The 19658-nt window shown below is 43.3% G+C and overlaps 1 protein-coding gene and 1 long non-coding RNA gene across 3 annotated transcripts in view; one reads left to right on the top strand and one right to left on the bottom strand.

The window, feature by feature from the left end:
• The first annotated feature begins 463 nt into the window (after positions 1-463).
• LOC138849944 (uncharacterized) lies at positions 464-8224 on the top strand. Its single transcript, XR_011389254.1, has 3 exons — positions 464-599; positions 7660-7774; positions 8089-8224. It is a non-coding gene; the product is annotated as an uncharacterized lncRNA (long non-coding RNA).
• A 135-nt stretch (positions 8225-8359) lies between these two features.
• STK3 (serine/threonine kinase 3) overlaps positions 8360-19658 on the bottom strand; it is a 322864-nt gene continuing 311565 nt past the window's right edge. For both annotated transcript variants that reach the window (XM_008255787.4, XM_070075346.1), the window contains one exon: positions 8360-9720. In XM_008255787.4, the coding sequence (XP_008254009.3) occupies positions 9562-9720 (159 nt within the window). In that variant the 3' untranslated portion in view covers positions 8360-9561. The remainder of the gene's footprint in view (positions 9721-19658) is intronic.

The raw sequence follows: 19658 nt of genomic DNA on the forward strand, positions 1-19658 counted from the left end.
GATTCATGGCTCAAGGTTGCTCCTCCGTTTGCTTCTGCTTTCTCCAGTTGTTTTTAATTTATGCTGCTTTCTTAAACTTGATGCATCCTCCCTTGTAAATACCCTGAATTAAAAGTGGAAAATGCTGAGAGACTCCAGCAGTAAACGGAAGACACAAAGATCAGCTTTTCCCTCCGGCACACGGCTGGTCGTTTGAGGAAGCGGGTCCGAGCCTGGTTCCACGGATGCTGCCAATTCTTTCGCCACCTCTCCCTGCCCCTTTCGCCCCAACACCTCACTCCAGGGAGTCCCTGCTGACTTCATCCTTTCCAGGTGCTCCTCAATAGACAGAGACCGGGCGGGAGCACGGCTGGTGGGACTGGTGGCCACAGGGACCAGGAAGTGGCTCAGCTATTGCTTGATCTAAGGAATGAAACCACAGATCATTACGAGCCGACCAGAAATAAAAACAAACACAGAACACATGATTCTGTGGCTGCTCCTAAACCGGGAACAGATCAACGAAGCCGGGGCTGCTCACTGCACCTCCACGAACCAACCGCTCTCACTGCGCCGTGAACCTTCTCGACACTGAAGCTGTACCGAGTGTTCTCTGCCTTGTAAGTGCTGTGCCCTCCCCCAGATGCCCTGCGCCTCTTCCCTCCCTCCCTTTCCTTCTTTCCTCCCTTCCCTCAAGAGCCAGCTGGTGTATGTATGCAGTGAACTTGATGCTGTTCCTCTAAGCTTTCCCATGGCCACGTCCAAACCCGGTCATCACTCCCAGTACCAGGCTGTGAGCATCAGCTCTCGGGCAGGAACTGTGTTCCTGTCATTTCCGTGTCCATGCTTGGCTTAGAAGCTCGCACATAGTGTTTGTTGATGAGTAAAGAAAATGCAAGGTGGCCAGCGCTGCGGCTCACTAGGCTAATCCTCCGCCTTGCGGCTACAGCACACTGGGTTCTAGTCCCGGTCGGGGTGCCGGGGTTGCCCCTCTTCCAGGCCAGCTCTCTGCTGTGGCCAGGGAGTGCAGTGGAGGATGGCCCAGGTGCTTGGGCCCTGCACCCCATGGGAGACCAGGAGAAGCACCTGGCTCCTGCCTTCGGATCAGCGCGGTGTGCCGGCCGCAGCTCGGAGGCCATTGGAGGGTGAACCAATGGCAAAGGAAGACCTTTCTCTCTGTCTCTCTCTCTCACTGTCCACTCTGCCTGTCAAAAAAAAAAAAAAAAGCAAGGACCTGCAGCTCACTGGGTGCCGGCCGGTGCTCCAAGAGCTTCACACGCAGGGAGGGAAGGCGGGGCTGGCAGGAGGGCCCAAGCGGCTCACCCAAGCTCATGTCGCAACTCAGCGGCAGCGCCTCCCAGGCACCTACTGTTAAGGAGTTCCTGTCTGCCAGAGATGAGCTTTCTTGTCTTTATAAAACAGTCTCAGGAACCAAAGAGAATCAGTGGCTTCCCACTGGACAGAGGAAGGGCAGGCCTTTCCCACTGGGAGAGCTGTTGCTTCCTGTCAGCCAAACCAGAAGCGGATGCTGGAGAAGCAGGCTGTTTGTATTTGTTCCTGTCGCTGCTGGGTGAGTGTCAGGAGGCCCGGCAAGGCAGCGAGACTCATTGATAAGGATTTTTTTTTTTTTTTTTGACAGGCAGGGCCCAAGCACTTGGGCCATCCTCCACTGCACTCCCTGGCCACAGCAGAGAGCTGGCCTGGAAGAGGGGCAACGAGGACAGAATCCGGCGCCCCGACCGGGACTAGAACCCGGTGTGCCGGCGCCGCAAGGCGGAGGATTAGCCTAGTGAGCCGCGGCGCTGGCCCTGATAAGGATTTAAAAACCAGCATCCCACTAGGTTTGCGGGAACTGGCAATACTTTTCCACTGAAGAACTTTAAAGACATACTTTGGGACCGCTATGAAGACCTACCTCGTTCAAATTCAAATCAGAACCCAAGCCACTACTTCCCTGTCAATTAATTCACCTTCAAAACTGAAAAGCCTTGTGAAACTTTTCGAGGTTCCTTAGACCATGAGTGTCGGGTATAATTTTCACAGCCCACATTCTAAGCAAACCAATGCATGAGCATCAGTTGGTGTGCTTTTAACACAAAACCCTGTATAGTTCCTGAAAGGTCAACAGAGAATGAATCCATGAATTTGCACACTGATTCATTAATAATGAAACAGTTCTACATTTCAGATTCCTCCATGTATCTTTTTTTTTTTAACATCAAAGGCTTCTGTTCCAAGTGCTATTATGTCCCCTCATTTGAATATTTTTGCCAAGAATATTTTCTAAAGGAAAGAAAGCTGTCATGGAATAAATGGAAAGACTGAAAAACAGCCAGCTGCAGGACTGCCCCCGTTCAGCATGCTTTGTCTGCCCTGGCACATTGGGAAGAGAATATTTAAAAGCTGAGTGCTTTAGTATCAGGTTTTATTTAGCTTCCATTCAACTAATTACAGTTCACCTTGGAACATTCTGGAAAAATTTAAAAGACAACTAGTTGCTTGGTTTAAACACGAGCCAGCACTAGCTTCTCTACTAGAGAAATTTTAGAACTCATTAGCTATTTAGTGCTTTCTTATAAAATGGCATAGACTTGCTTTTCTATTGAGGAAATGTGGACGGTGACATTATTTTGTAATCTTTGGTTGAAATCGTCAGGCAGACCTTGCTAACAACCAACTTCCCTGTCATATCTTTCTCTTTCCAAGGAGACTAGCAAGTGGCTACTGAAGAGAACAACAATGGGCAAATACAGAGGAGCAGATAGTTTCTCTGGGGGTTCTGACCTGCTGGCTGACCTGGGGCAGGAAGGTGCTGGCCTGGTCAGCCTAGGTCATTTTGTGTAGATCTGAACAGGCCTCAAGGGCAGGAGGTGCAGGAGCCAACAGCACCATGGTGTTCTCTACGTTGGCTCCTTCCAGGACCAGAGGGATAGAAGTCTTCTCAATCTCTGGGAATTTTTTTTTTTAAGAATTATTTATTTATTTGAAAGGCAGAGTTAGAGAGAGAGAGAGAGAGAGAGAGAGACAGAGATCTTCCATCCACTGGTTCACTCTCCATATCCCCAACTGGATGTGACAGCCAGAATTGGGCCAGGCCGAAGCCAGGAGCCAGGAGCTTATTCCAGGTCTCCCACATGGGTGCAGGGGCCCAAGAACTTGGCCACTTCCACTGTTTTTCCAGACCATAGCAGAGAGCTGGATCAGAGGTGGAGTAGCCAGGACTTGAACCAGTGCCCATGTGAGATGCCGGCACCACAGCACCAGCCCCCTCAGGGAAACTTATACCCTTGAGTCCTCTCTTCCCCCAGGTGGGGTCCTCCCCCATGGAAAATTCCAGCTGGGTTCTAGGCCCATGACCTGAACCACAAACCACTTTGATGCACATGGCCGTGTTCAACCACAAGAACCTGTGAGAAGAGAGGTGGACTACACGTGAGAGGGAACCAGCTCCCTCTAAGAGGAGTGGAAGGATTCATACTTCCAGATATTTCCTGTTAAAAACATTTTAATTTTTAAAAAATATATGCAGATCACAGAATCCTATCAAACTATTAAAATATAAATTTGATTTTGAACTTCCTTGCACTAAAGAAAACTGGGACCGAATCAGTTTGATGATGCTTATTTGCAAGGGCCAAGAATGCTAAAACCTAAAGAAACAGAACTTTAGGGGAATACAGTTGAAATTTTCTGAGCTAGCAGAAGTGGGGCACCAGCCGCTGGTCTAATAGGCGTGTATGACAATGCCAGGGAAGGTGGAGGTGAATGTAACAAGTTACTGTGTTCTATGTATAAAAGGAACACGTTGTAAAATTGGGCAGGATAGATCTCCCTCAGGGTAAACCACTGAGTTTGGGCCCTTAAAGGAAAACCTGTCTGGGTCCCAAGAGACTTCTGGGATGCTGACCAGTACACACAGCCCTTGCCTTCTTTCCTGCAAAAACCATGCACTCAACTGAAAAGGCTGAAAAACTGTAGAAGCTAATACCTGCGCCATATGCCAGGAACGTTGTTAAATATTTTTATTAGAACATGTGTTCTAATGTGGATATTCACAGCAACTGCATTATTACAGATGAAGGAATTCCCACGCGTTGGTTGAATGGTTGTTTTTGCCTTCGGTCAGCAAAGTTGAAAAGGTTGACCCGGAATTTGGGCTCAGCTGGTTTCGCTTCTGATGCCTGGCTCCTTCCAGGATGCTGTATGTTTTCTGAATTACTCATTCTCAAAGACAGACTGGTGAGAGAGCGAATAGAAGACGTACATTGGGTTACCAAGAAACCCATCTCTTTCACAGCACAAGAACTCTGGATAGATCCTAATAACAAAGGCAAGAAGTGTTTTTGTCCTACTCATCTTGGAGGTGTGAGCAAATACACCCTGCGTTTTCTTTTTCCACACAGAGCCATCACAGAGCATGTGGGTTGACTGAACTAGGAAAGAGGTAAAATCAGCCAGCAGTGGTCCTGTCTCCTTCTATGCTGGTGCGGTGGGCAGGCTCAGCAACCCTGCCCAGCTCCTGAAAGCCTGGCATAGTCCTAGGCGTCCCAGACACAGTGCTCTATGGGAAAAAGGAATAGTAGAGACAGTCAGGTGTTTAACGCCCATACTGGGATTAACTAGATGAAATGATCTCATTTCATCTTGCAGTCTTCAAGTTCTTTGTCACTAGGAGGGGTGGACAGCTGGTTCCGATGTTTCGAGCTAACAATCCCAGAGTGCATGGCTCAGCAGGTGTTCAGGCGGTTGGCTGGTATGGGTCCTATCAATGGTTGATATGGTCAGATTATTCTTGTTACAGCAACTACCTAGATTCTAAGAGAAACAGTTTATTATGGTTAACGATGATGACTTTGTTGGTTGAGTTCATTGCATTCAATGAAACTTAACAGCAAATTCTAATGACAGCGTTGTGGGGGAAAGAAGATAAAAAAAAAAAAAAAAAAAAAAAAACAACCACAAACCACCAAGACTCTGCTTTCAGGAACTTTGCAGCCCAGAAAAGGGAAATCCGACGATTTTAATAGAGCTTGGAAATTGGTCAGTTGGGTGGGAGGAAGGGCTCAAGTAAGGCCATGGTGGGTGGGGAGGTGACGTCAGCTGGATCCTGGTCAAGTCTTGAATAGCAGGAGGCAGAGCTCATTCAACCCGGTAGGCCAAATTCTGCCAGCAGAAGAGTGAGCCCCAAATCAGAGTTGTTATCTAGGTCGCTTCATTGGGAGAAGGAGTCAGTGGCGGGCAGGTCTAGCTAAGGACCCAGTCCAGGATGAGAAGAGCATAAACTCGCCTTTGCTCTCAAGGCTGGCGAAGAGTGGAGCTGGTCCTCTGCTTTCCCTCCTGGAGTCTTTTTGTGATCCAAAAAGGAAAAGGCAAGTGCTTGGCTGAGGGCTGAAGGTGTTTTGTGTAGATGTGGGACAGGGGAAAGCTGGCCAACTCCCTAGAGGAAAAATCACCACTCAGTGGCATCAGTCTATGCAGCTGACATCCACAGATCACTGGGTCCAGGGCTCATCACGTTGTTCACACAGCAAAGAAAAATAGTTCTCATTACACTCCAGACTTCTAGTAATTTGTGCCAAAAAAAAAAAAAAAATTACCTAGGACTACAAAATAGCATTTGGATGAAATATCTAATTAAATGCCTGTGCCTGATAAAAGTTTAGTAACGCAATGTAACGCCAATTCTTTTTAAAAATGATGTTCTATTTTCTTGTGGGGGGTGTTATGTCTTTTCTCTCTTTCCCACAATCAGTAAAAAAATATGAGTACAAGGATTCAATTTTTGAAAATTATCTGAATGCAAAGATGGTCACAGCTGATGCCTGAATTTAACTTATAAATGGAGGGACCTCAGAAAGTTCATGAAAAATTGAATTGAAAGGTATATTTATTTTGGTGCACAAAATTTTAAGATCCAGACATGGTTTTCCCATAATATGCATTTCCATGAACTTTTTGAAGATCTCTCATATATATAGATGTCAATAGTTTTTTTGCAGCAAAGTAAACTTATCTTTTCATTCCATTTTCCACAAACCTTTTGAAGTACCCTTGAATTTAGAGTGTATGGCAGGAGCACCATCACAAGGACATGTTTGACAGGTGGCCTTGCTCTATGGAAGAACCCTGCTCGTTCCTAAACAAGAGCCCATTCTGTAAATGTGTGCGGCTGTGGAGTGTGAGCAGCTCTCTCTGGGACTTGATACCCACACAGCAGGGAGGCAGGGGGACTCAGTTTAGCACCTCAACGCATTAGGACAGAGAAGCTGGGATGGGGATAGGGTGTAGCTGCCCTGACTCCTCACTGGCCAGGGAGAAGTGGACTGGCTGAGGGCAAGCAGCAGGGGTGGGAATAAACAGGGGGTTCTAGAAGGCACAGAAGCCTCTTGGATGAGGAGGAACATGCCCTTTGACCCCAGGCACACATGGCCCTACTGTAGCTGGTGACCCAGGTTCCATGGGCATACCTGCCAGGGCCAGGCCTCCCGTGCCTCTCCCTCCTCTGCTCCACCCCTCCATCCCCAAAAAGCGTGGGGGTACTAAGGGCAGGAAAGCCAAGCTAATGTTGTCCTGAGAATATCCTTAGTCAGGGCTTATTTTAATCGTTAATCTTTAACACAGAGGATAGGAAGCAAAAATAGCACTCCTGTTGAATGCTAATTTGTCAGTAATTTGAAAAGATTGCCTGTGACTAAGTTAAAACATCTTATTAATGCATTATATAATTTCCATTGGAGAGTCTTCATACCCTTCAATGAGTACAGTGTGATTTTACACCCAGGGCTGATTCGGTAAACAGAGGACAGAAACCTAAAGGCCCACCCAAAGGGCGGTGAGGCCGCTCAGCACAGGGGCCAAAACACAGCGAGTGCCCCAAACAACAGGTGCTATTATTTTGAAAACCACTTAAATAAATATATTTTCTTCTCCAACTTATCTTGGCCAAATAAGCTCACATTTTGAACATAAAACTATTTTTGCTAAAATAAGCTCAATGTATTGTAAGTCTGTAGAAATGAGTCATCTAAGTTCATTAAATCTAAGAGCAAACTTTCTCATTTTCGGGATGATGTAAGTAACGATGCTGGCTTTCCAGTGAGATGAAACCCTGACTCATTAGCTTCAATTACATTCACAATACTGTATTTATTAAAGGCTGGGGGTGTGCGGGAAGTGCACGGACTTATTTTTGGAAAGTTCTCAGCAACCAAGGTTAAAATAAGAGGTTTCTTCTCAAACTCATTAAAATAACTAGAAAACTCTCTTTCCTAAGCAACATGATTAGTCAAGGCTACCCCAGAACTGATTCAGGTTTTTGTTCATTTTTCATGGCTGTAGTTCTTTAAAACTTCTTCTAAGCTCTTTTTCATGGCTGGTCGGGACAAGGAGTGAAACAATGGGAAAAATCTTAAAAGATGACCCTAAAATGTTTTGGAGTCTCCTAAGCTCTACAATAAGCCAAGGGCCATTGCTATTAATTCTCCTAAATATATGTATGTGATCATGTAGGTAGATTTAAAAAGATACAGATTTAACAACAGGGTATAACATTTATTTGCTTTGAAAATAGAATGTGATCGCCTGGTCCAGAGTTTAAAAATGAGGACTCTCATTGAGAGCAAAGCAGTCAGAGTGGCTAACAGGCCTCATGGATTAATTTGCATGTATTTTCCAATTTAGCAAACTGAAGAGGCATCATCTTCACAGGCCACCTGCGTGTGTGTCAGAGATGGTTTTGCTTGGATGACAGCAAATCAGTCATTCGATTCAACCAAATCAGGCAGGTATTGGACAGGTGAGTGAAAAGAAAATCTATTAGGAAAAAAAAGGGTAGAGTGTTTGAGTTGATCAGCTCATCTGACGATCCCAAAAGACCTCAATCAAGGGAGAGCTGAAACATATATTCTAAGTTCAGTCTTCATTTTTAATAACCTTTTTTTCAATATTCATCACGATTTTTCCAATCTCATCATTTGTATCTAACTGCATTGGTATTACCTGGGGCACTCATGCATCTTCAAAAGGAAGGGGAGCTTCCCAGGGAGGATGAACCTCCTGTGGCAGGCATCACTGAGCTCACCTGCCTGTCCGCCCCGCCTCCCTCTGCAGGGCTGCACGCCGCACTTCCCAGCTCCTTGCAAAGTGAGGGAGGCCTCATGACTCGTTCTGAATACCAGGTTGCTGAGGACCGGCAAGGCTTTCCTGCAGGCTGGAGCTGGCCTGAGACTCGCCCCAACTCCCATCCCTGGCTGTGATGACCACAAGGTCCCCGAGTGTGGATGACAGCAGCAGAGCACCGCCCACGTGGGATGGGCTGAGTGAGGAGTCGCCATGTTAGTTAATAAAAACCCACGTTAGTGATAATAAAGATAACGAGATGCAAAGTGCTGGGTGAAGTGTATTTGTCTTCATGATTTCCACGTAGTAACCGAACACACCAGAGTGAACACTGTCAGCACAGCTACAGGCAGCTTAGGAAACGTGGTCCCAGCTCAGTCTCACCAGTGCGCATTTCCCTTGGAAGTGAGTTTCTTTGTAACGGTTTTAATCTTTTTTATTTCCCTAGTCTCCAAGGCTTGCACAGTCCAGTACAAATGTTTTTGCTATTTTATTATCAGGCACAAGATGTTTACCAATTCCTAGGAAATAAATGAAATCAACAAAAAGTCCTGTGTCAATAGAACGCATTTCCATGGAAATAAATTTGATGAGCTATTACAGTTTGATTCAGTTTAGCTATCAGACTTACACATGAAACACAAAACAACGCTAACAAAGTACATTTGTCAAAAGGTTTAATTTCCTTTAAAATATTTCCCATGCTTTTTTGTGCAAGGGTTCCACTGATTTCTTTGGTTTTAAACATTATAGCTCTGTTTGACCTAAATATATATAGTTCTGTTTGTAGCAAACATCAAAAATCAAAACAATTAAACAAAATCTCAAAAGGTAAAAATGGAATTATTGCTTCAATATAAAAAATGCTCTATCCATTTGGGCACTATTACTATTATTGCTTTGTTGGTATTGAAAAACTATCTTGGAAATCAAGGAAGGTAGCCCAGAGCTCCCTGCTGGAAGTATCATTTTGTTGTGCATCATTATCTATTAAAATGTCCCCACCTGCTCCTACTCTATCCTGATCTTGTCCTTAAAAAATAAGACAATGTGAAATAGCATAAATAAATAAGTTTACCTAGTGAGATACAATAAATAGGCTACTAGATAGGAATAAAAAGTACTGTGACATAAAGCCCTTCAGTGCTGTACAATGGAACAATAGCTTTGGATTTTCAAGGTCTCTACACATAGCCTTTGTTCTAGAACATGGTTTTGCTGCTGGTATGCAGTGGGCGGGGGGGCGGGGAGAACACACTTCTGGTCACTTAAAGATGAGAACACAGTGGAAACAACTGGAGAGTCTGCCTTTAGTTACCCGGGTATGTACCATCATCAGTTTTGGACTTTGGCCTAGAGCGTAAATCTAAGGGATTAAGAAGACAAAAAAAAATCACAATGTTCCTTCAATTCTTAGTGGTTTCTTGGTCTCCAGAATAGCCATGGAAACAGGAAAAGGTCGGCTCAGAAGTTCTGCTGCCTCCTCTTCTTGGCGTCCATGGCGTCCAGGATCGGCTGCCTCTTCACGGTGTAGCGCTGTCGGAGCTCCTCGATCTCCCGCTCCATCATGGGGTCCAGCGCCTTCAACCGCATCTGCAGCTCCTCTAAACTCAGGTTTTTTAACTAGACAGAGAAGAAAACAAAGATGTTACTGTAGTAAAACCACCTACTGTATGTCCAAGACTAAAGAGTTTTAGCATAAATATTTCAGCAAATTCTTTACAACGGTTTTGAAGTATGGTTCAACAGCTCAAACAGGAATCCATTCCCTAAAGAACCCAGAAGCCAGATCTTGTAAGAATCTCAAGTAATTTGCAACAAAATGATCAAAACCTCTGCTTTTGGGACAGAGCAAAGGAGAAAAATGTATCTGTTGAAAAAAAAAAAAAAGGCACAAAGACAAACCCGCCAACAAACAGGTTGTTGGGTGGCCTGCCCAGCTCGGAGCGGCAGAGGCCTGGCCACGGGCAGTGTCACCCCAGGAATGTCCCATGAGGCCCTGGGCAGCGCCATGATCCTCCATGTGACCGTAAGTGCACATTTTAAGCACAGTCGGGAAATCCCATGGCGAGCCTGATAAAACATGGTTTTAAATGAGCGTCCCCGGTGTGCCAGCCTGGTACGAACAGCGCTCCCCAAGTACTGCCGTGGGCCTGGCGCGTGTGGACACGAAGCAGAGCGCGGCCACGCTGGGGGTATGGACAACGGCAGAAGACAGGTCTCACGTCACGTGTGTAAGAGCGATAACATCTATTCTGAGGCATAATAGGATTTATGGCATTTTGCCAAGCTTTACTGTATCGATTTCTATGTTGAAACAGCAAGATATGGATTATCTCCTGAGAAACACATTTTAGGGATGTTGTCTAAGGGCTTATGAGATGTCCTGAAATATGTCACTGAACGTGCTTTTATCTTCTTAACATTAAAAAAAATCTAAAACCCTGTTTCCTTTCAAATTGAATATTAAAGCAGAGGTAGCAGGCAAGTGGTTTAAAAAAGACACAAACTTTGCGACTATGATGATTTATAGAATGCTATTCAGATCAATACGTACTGTGGCGTTAAGAACTTAGAAATGAGCTGAGGGTAACACAAGGATAAACAGTTAAGGATGGACGCGGGCCCTGTATGAGACCCCACCGTGTAGGCTGCAGATTACAGAGAGGGGGCTCCTGCGCCAAGTTCTGCCGGGCCACCTGTGCTGTTTTGGGCACACTGTCTGTGGCTTTTACTTTTTTAAAACACATTCCCCTCCAAACAGAAAGGTGCCTGGCTACAATTCGATGGAACTTGGAGAACAAAGAGATCCCCTTTCAGGAGCTGGAACCCAGCTGGTTCTTGAAGGAGAGCGCTTGAGGCAGGACACAGGACCTGAACCCCCCCCCCCCCCCCCGCAACGAGGCAGGGGCTCAGAAGAGGAGCCTGGTGGGGCTGGGCAGTAAGGCCACAGAGGCCTTGGGAGGCCCGGGAGCCCAGGCCAGGCAGTGGTGGACCCAGGGAGCCACCATGGGCTCTGGAGTAGGAGAATTATGTAAGAGCAAACCAGACTGGGCACTAAAATGATAACACTTGCAGCTCAGCTTTTGCTTTAAGAAGGCAACTGTCTCTGGTTATTTTATCAGTCAAGCTAGAAAACACTCTCATTACTTATCGTCCCTAAAAATAGGAACCAAAACCAGCATTTCTCAGCTCATCTTCCACTTTACCTGGCCCCAAGTGACTCCTGCTTCCAAAAATCAAATCCACTCTCAACTGAAAAAGATCCTGGGGATACTGCAAAGGATGAGTCACAGCCTCTGAAGGAAATTCGAAAGAGGAGCTCCAAAAATATTCTGCGGCATGGCAGTGCCTCGGAGAGCGCGGAGGCTCCCGGACGAGGGCTCCGAAGGAAGACACTCTCCTTTGGCGTACAGCAGTTCTGGTATGTGGGAAGTGAACCCTGTTCATTTTTAGTCAAATGTCACAAAAATAACAATCCTTCGTATTATGCTATAATGCACATTTTTATATAATGTACTGTAGTATTACATAATATGCTTTCTTCATTAATTTTGAATCTAAGTACTAATCATGCATCTGTTATATGCACAGTATTATTCAAATCACTGTGGAGGCAGAAAAAAACAACAGGGAACCCTGAAATTCTGAGCTGCACCAACAGGTGGTGTCAAGTTGCAGAGACCACCCAGCCGCACCCACACAGGATCCCACCCCACTCTGTGCTCTTAAAGACATCATCTCCTTTTCAGCCCACATAATCCTTTCCATCGTTGAATTTCTACACAACAGTTCTATGGTTTGAGTGGGATACGGCTCTTGAATTTGAGCAGAAGTTTGTAGCTTAAACCCCAAAATCATGTTAATGGTAGTAAGAAAGTGGAAACTGAATCCAATCGCAGCTGGGCCTGGCGAGAGTCCTGTGGTCAGGGAGGGCCTTCCTGTGAGAAGGCAACCTTATGACCAGGCTGCCTACAAACGCCTGAGTCAGTTCTAGCCGCTCCCTCTCTGCTTCCTTACACCAGGACACTGCCCTGCTGCTGCCATCCTCTGGCCTTCCCAGATGGCCAAATCAAAGGGGCCCACCTGATCTTGAACTCCACAACGATGCACCAAAATAAACCTCTTTCCTTCATAAATAACTTGTCAGGTATTCACCATAGTGACAAAAAGCTAACTAACATAAACACACACAATTTAAATAGCACAATAGTATCTGATTCTAGTGTCGTATTTTATACTGGATTTATACATGAGTTTCATGTTCCCACTCTAGATATTACAAAAACTTTAGAATTCAGATATCGTACATGTGCCTAGAAACTATACAAATATACCATTCAATAATATGACATGAAGGTGAGTAAACAGAAATAAGAATTCAAGATACAAAGGAGTAAGTTACTCTAGGATGAGAATAAAATATCAGAAAAAGCAGATAACTATCAGTATTTTGACAATGTTTACATTAAGACACTTGTACTACCTTTACTGAGGCAAACTGCCAGTAGTTTATAAATAAGGAATTACAGTAAGGGGCTAAATTCAGGGAAAGAAGCTCCTTGGAAGAAAAATGTTCCTGCTTTGCATTTTCAAAATGTGAAACTGGTAACAAGCAGGTCAGGGATGCTGGTGAACTATTGCTTGCCATCAGTAAGAAATTAGGGGTTCCACATAAGTAAACCAACGAAGTACTTAAGTATTAGCTCTTGAAGCGACCAAACCTTATCTTAATACTTTTGAACAGAAAATCTTTACAAAATATTTTAGAAAATACTTTGCCTTCTAAAGCAGAGGACATAGTACCTAAAATAACCTTTCCTTAGAGATGAATCAACCTTCTTATAGCTATTGCTAATCTGTGATGTGTATTAATTTTCTGCCTCTTATTTTGGCTTTTTGTCTTCATTCGAGAGCAAGCTGTCAGCATCTTTTCGTGGCCATCGCTGGACATGCACTTTACACTGTTTGTTCACTGAATGAGAACCAGAGAACACCTGGACCCTTAAAGAATCACATTAATAAAAACAGGCTGGGAGTGAGAGCCTGAGGCTGTTTAAAGAAAGACAGAGTAGGACTTTGGTGCTGGAGCTTGTCACACCTGTTTCTAGGGTTTTGTTTTTTAATCTGATTTCAGATTTGGGTCTGTGTGAGGCTGGGGTTACAGGAGATCTGACTTCTGCATAAGCTACCTACAATGGTACTTCAAAACGTTTGTGGAAGAGAGAATTAAAGGATAAGTTTGTTTTGATGTAAAATTTTTAAGTCTACAAAGAAATAAGGTATTCAAGAAGCTGGTGGAAAATATGTATTTTTCTAAAAAGTGTGGATTTCAAAAAAAATTTTTTTTGTACCAAAATAAACTTATCTTTTAATTCTACTTCCCCACAAACTTTCTAAAGTACCCTTGTATAAACCTCTGTCTTCAGTGGGCTGTTGGAGAAAACCAAGGAGAATCATTTATTAAAGTGTTTATTGGGGCCTGCATTGTGGCACCATGGGTTAAAGTGCTGCTTGGGACTCCTACATCCTGTATTGGAGTGCCCATTGGTCCTGGCTGTCCCACTTCTGATCCAGCTCCCTGCTAATGCACCCAGGAAGTCAGTGGGAGATGGCCCCAGTGCTTAGGCCCCTGCACCCACGTGGGAGACCCAGATGGAGTTCTGAGCGCCTGGCTTCAGCCTGGCCCTGCCCTAGTTGTTGCAGCCATTTGGGAGGTGAACCAGTAAATGGAAGATCTCTCTCTCTCTTTCCGTCTCTCCCTCTCTCTCCTTCTTCACTCCCTCTGTCACTGTCTTTCAAATAAATAAAATAAAAATTTTTTAAAATCAATAAAGATATTTATTGAAATTTTCTATAGACCAAACACAGTAGGTAAAGGGACGAATCAATGAAACACTCTACCTCCCACAAGGTCCTGCGGAAGCACAGGGCCACGCACCGCTAACTCACTGAAGGATGAGTGAGTTGAGAAAACAGGACATAGGATGGGAGAGCAGGAAGAGGCTGCGGGGAGACATACAAGACACCCAAATGCCTGGCATCTTTGGAGACATCTAGAAGTTGACTGGGGTTTGAGAAGGATCCACGGGGAAAAAGGACAGAAGATAAAGCCAGAAGGAGGGGGCAAGGCCACACTGCTAAGGATCTCACATACTGCTGTAAAATTTCCATGTCGAGAAAGAAATGCCAGATAATTCTGAGTGTGCAAGGTGATGCAATCATATCTGAGCTTTAGCAAATCCCTTCAGTAACAGGTGTGGAAAATGGGCAGCCATGGGAGGAAATGGAGCAGGTTACCCCAGCTGTCTAGTGAGGAGACAACAAAAGAGATGTGAAAGCGGCACGGGGGGCCTCCTTTGTGGACTGACTGGGTATAAAGGGTCAGCGTAAAGGATTCTGCCTTCAAGCCTGGGTAACGGAGAAGCAATTGATAGTATTAATAACACAGGACAGTGAATGAGATTGATTTCAGTCTTGGTGAATTCAAGATCAGTGTAGAAACATCAGGTACGGATTCTAATTTCTGGTTTTGGAGGCCAGGAGAGAGAACAAAGCTATAGATGCAGACTTAGGGGATGCTCAGCGCGAGGGCTGCACGTGGTCCTGGATGAGGAGAGAGTTAGCTGGGGAAAGAAGGGCTTCTCTGATCTTACAGTCTGCTCATGGTGTCCAAAAGAAAACCATTCCCACACCTTTACGTTTGTGGCCAGAGGCTCTGCTTATTTTGTTAACAGAATAGTAACATTGGTGGGTTTCAAAATGATTTTAGATTTTGGTGTGGTATAGACACACACACACACACACACACACGAGCTTACCTAGCAGAACTGTTTACTTTTCATATAATGGGTATGATTTATAGATATAAATTGCTGGCTAGGTTTTGATTTCTGATTAAGCCCCAGCAATACATATTTAGTCCTCAGTATTTCTGTAATTATCAAGCTTCCCACAGGCATCAAAAATGCTTTTGGGAGGGAAACATGGCAGAAGTAGTCCTTTGAGTCTCCAGGAAAACAGTTCTGCTCAACGCTTTAGTAGTAAAAAGATTGACAAGGCAGGCAGAATTATATAGAGATTTATAATGATAAAAATGGCCCTGTAATAGTATACAGTCTACTATCACCCTTCTAAAATGTTAATTCAAATTGAAACAGTTTTGTGGATTCTTAGGATAATAATAGGAGGAAAAGTTGAATTTCTTGACTTAATATTGTTGTGACAAGTTTTCCTTCATCAAAATCAGGTTTCTCAAAAACTGGAAAAGGAATTCTTATGTTTATGAATCAGTAGAACTTGTGGTAAAAGATTTTAATTTATATGTTTTTAATATAGGAAGAAATGTTACTGATGAGACATCTTTCTACAATACATAAAAAAAAAGCTGTGTTACTGTAGCTATGTGCCAGTTTACTGATTCCAAATTACATGCAGAACTGAACTAGAGCTAGAGTAACATTTTGATCTACATTTGTCAGAGTGCAACATCTATTAAGTCAGCAAAAACAAGAATTAAAAATATGCAGCCCCGGGGCAGGCGTTTGGCACAGTGGGTAAGATGCTGCCCTGGGTGCCCACATTCCATATTGGGGTGCTGAGGTTTGAGTCTTGACTCCACTTTGGATTAGGCTTCTTGCTACTGAGATGTAATTCACACATCACATAATGGGTATCGGTTAAGTAAACAGGAGTAGGCATTTGGCTTTGGGGTGCCCACACCCCATACTGGAATGCCTGGTTCAAGTCCAGGCTACCCTGCTTCCCATCTAGCTTCTGCTAATGTGTACCCTAAAAGACAGCAGATGATGGCTTGAGTACTTGGATCACAACCACCTAAGTGGGAGATCCAGACTGAGTGCTGGGCTCCTGGCTTTGGCCTGGTACAGTCCTGCCGGTTGTGGGCATTTAGGGAGTGAACCAGGATATGGAAGATCTCTGTCTTTGTCTCTCTGCTTTTCAAATAAATAAAATATGAGACATATTTTGTGGGTCTTATGGGATGTGAACAAACGTGCAAAGATGAATAAGTCATTGTGGAAGTGTTTTTAAATATATTTTAGGTTAATTCTATTTAACACAATTTCATTTGAATTTAATAATAAAACAGAACCTCCACAACATGGTTCTTAGCCCTTCAAGCATTAACACAGGAGGAATTGCAGTAGGACCATCTTTACATGTATGGAGAACACACAACTGAGGGAATGGAGACTGTCACCGACATAGGGTATAGTGGACTGGCTAGGATACAAAGGTGGCAGCGGCAGGGCCCACGATCTCTCCAGAGTCCAAGAAAAAGAGACGAGTTTCTCAATTACATTGTTGCATTACTTCAAGCTTTTTTCTTTTTTATTGTTTACAGAAAATTTTGCTTTTCCTGAACACTTGAAATGACAAATACCAGGGGGCATGACATATTAATAAGGGCAGAGAATAAAATCGATTCCCATAACAGGGTTTAAACTGAGATCAGCTTAAATTCAATTGTATGGGCCTGAGATAATCAAATTCCGAGATCTGGGATTATTGTTAAGTCACTGCTTATGACTAAGTCGTTTGTTTAACACAAGCCTGAATTACAAAGTCAGGTTATGAGTTAGAATCATAGCATCGTGGTGCAAAAGAGAACCTGAGAGATCATCTGTTCCTTTCTTGAGGTGAAGAAACAAGAGCTGGCTTGCTCAAGGTCAGGGCAGAGACATGGTCTGTCCTCTGGGTCTATGCTTTCATTTCTATCATAACCTGTTAATTACTACATTGTATACAAATTCATGGGAGAAAATATCAAATATACCCTTTCAAGTCCCTGCTGTGTGTGTGTGTGTGTGTGTGTGTGTGTGTACTGGGCCATCAGTGAAACCAAACTCATGCGACAGCAAGAAGTGTAATAGAAGCAGGCAGCTAGCTCAGGTGCATTTCCCTTCTGCTCCTGTCTGGTTCAGAAGGAAAACAAGACCTACCGTTCAGCTTGATTTGTATAATCTTTGAGAAGGGCAGACGCCCAGTAGTCTCAGAGTATCCAGTTCTGACTCACTAGGTCACAGTGATTTAAAAAGACAAGTTTTGTGCTTGTTTCCAAAAAAGCCTAACAGATTTTCTTGGGTAGTTTTAATGTGGAAGTGAGACGAGAAAGAGGGCAGAAGGGAGTGAAAACATGCTGCTTTCCATCAGAGGACAAACATAATTTTTAATTCTGCAAGTTCCAGTTAAGTAATTGTCTAATATGAAATTTCACTGGAAGCTTGGTCATGTTTCCAAGCAGCAGAAATTACTAGATAGAAATCCAAAGTGACCAAGTTTGACATTCTTAATCCGGCACTGTCAGAGGGCTCAGAATGTGAAGTCACCACCCGCGGGGTGTGCTTCTGAGAAACTCCCAGGGTTTCACTTGGAGCCGAAAGGGAAAGCTCTGCATATGAGACTCTTATAGAACAGTCCTGTGCGGCAGAGTGAACAGCGGAAGCTCAGAGAAAGAAAGAAGAACTGTCATCATCTTTGAGTTGCAGGTCAGTGGGCAGGCGAGGATCTCCCAGCTCTTATAAAAAGTGTGTTTAAAACAAACTAAAGATTTAAAAGAAAAACCCTAAACCTCTTAACAATAGCTGGAAGGATGGATGGACACTTGTTCTTGAGTTATCATGAGAAAGTCTAAACTACTTTTCAATATAAGTCAACATTTTGTCAAAAATCTGTTATAGTTTGGAACATGAGTGATAGCTTGAATAAGTAACTTGTTGTTAGTGATGGCTCTCATTACAACATTTCATCCAGGAGGTAAGATTATAGGTCAGTTCTCAAAGACTTCACATTGTTTAGTGTCTCTTAAAAAAAAAAAAAGAAAGTCCAAGTTAAAGATGTGCAAGTTAGTATCTCAGGAGCTCTTGCCTTAAACAGCAGTGCAAATAACGCAGTGATGTAAGAAGACAAGAGTAAACCAACTCACTGGTGATTTTGACAGTTCACATTTTTAATAATTAGAATTATTTCTGAATTCCATGTGAAGTATTTGAAAGGCTGCTTATTACCGAACAGGAAGAGCTGTCAGTAAAATTAGAACTTCAAAAGTCTACTATAAAAACCTAAAATATCACATTCAAGTGACAAGATGGAATTACTTTCTAAATTGATTTTATCTAAAGATCTCTAGGGGACACACTTGGATTTTTATATTATTTTATGTTTTGTCAAAAACAGCCAATTATATTAGTAATTTTTTCAAGTCTTAATCTAAAAAAATAGTAGAAACAGAATTACGAAATGTTATAAATATTATGTTTCAAGACTTAATGAATTTATGAGCTGCCGGAATAATCAGTCTGTCAACTTCAAAATTAAGAAGAACCACTACAATGAAGCAAATGGTCTTACACGTCAGTGTTAACACATTTAGTCAAATAGCCAATCAAGACAATTCTGTACAAGGGTTGCTGTATTTACTGTGAAAACAAACGCTTCTTAGCAACTGTTTAAATCAATCTCACAGATGCTACAGACCTTATTAGTGGCCCATGATTAAAAAAATATGGCTTGCTAATACTGTATCCTGACTCATCTATTTTCCCATCTGCTAGCAATTCTAACAAGATGAACGATCAACAGAATGGCTAACAACGATAATTTTCTATGGCAATTCTAATGCTGAATCGCCTATAGCATTTTGCAAGAGTCACCAGCACAGGCCTCAGACTGTTTTGTGGCCTGGAGCTACACACTCCTTTTCCCCTTAATATTCCATTTGAAAGCTGAAATGTTCCCTCTGTTGATCAAAATCTGGTTTGGTTTTAGGGAACGCTATTCACAAAGGCTGTCACATTCATGTTACTAACAACACACCAGAATACTAGCAAAAATCCAGTGAAGTCCACTGAGCAGGTGTGTATCAACAGGTTAGGGGGTCACCAGCAAATAAGACAGAAAAACAGGGATAACAGGTTGCACTTAACAATATACATAAAACAGTAATATATTGAGGTATTGATTTAATTTATGACCCTGAGAAGAATACAGTAAAGGGCTTTCAAGTCAATCCAAATGATGATGAAGCCTGTTTAAAAAAATCTTGCATTTAAAACATGCCTTTACAAAAATAATGAAGACAGTGATCATTTCAAGTCCTCGACACACACAGAACCAAAGCTGAACTCCTCAGTGAGGTCCCTTCTCAAATATTACCTTAAAAGTTGCACTAACCTTGAGTTTGCTTGCAAACACCCCTTTCCCAAACATATACCATTTACACTGAGCTGAGCTGAGCAGCCCAGGTCTTTGGCTGGCAGAAAGACTGTAATTTTGGGATTCTAAGTGGAAAATGCCAGGAAGCACTATCCTGGCTATTTAACCTCAGGGCATCTAGAAGAAACTTAGACATGTAAATTTTCACACCCAAGGAAAAGGGAGAAAACTGTTTCCCGTGGATATCAGTGACAGAAAAAGGGCAAGTGCTACCTATGGGTCATTTACAGCATGTTGAATACTATTCTAGGTCCTGTGTGATTTAATCACAGCAATCAGCTTATGGGTAAATATTATCACTCCATGCTACAGGTGAGGGGACCCAG

Source organism: Oryctolagus cuniculus, chromosome 6 (genome assembly GCF_964237555.1).
Source record: "Oryctolagus cuniculus chromosome 6, mOryCun1.1, whole genome shotgun sequence".
Taxonomy (NCBI): Eukaryota; Metazoa; Chordata; class Mammalia; order Lagomorpha; family Leporidae; genus Oryctolagus; species Oryctolagus cuniculus.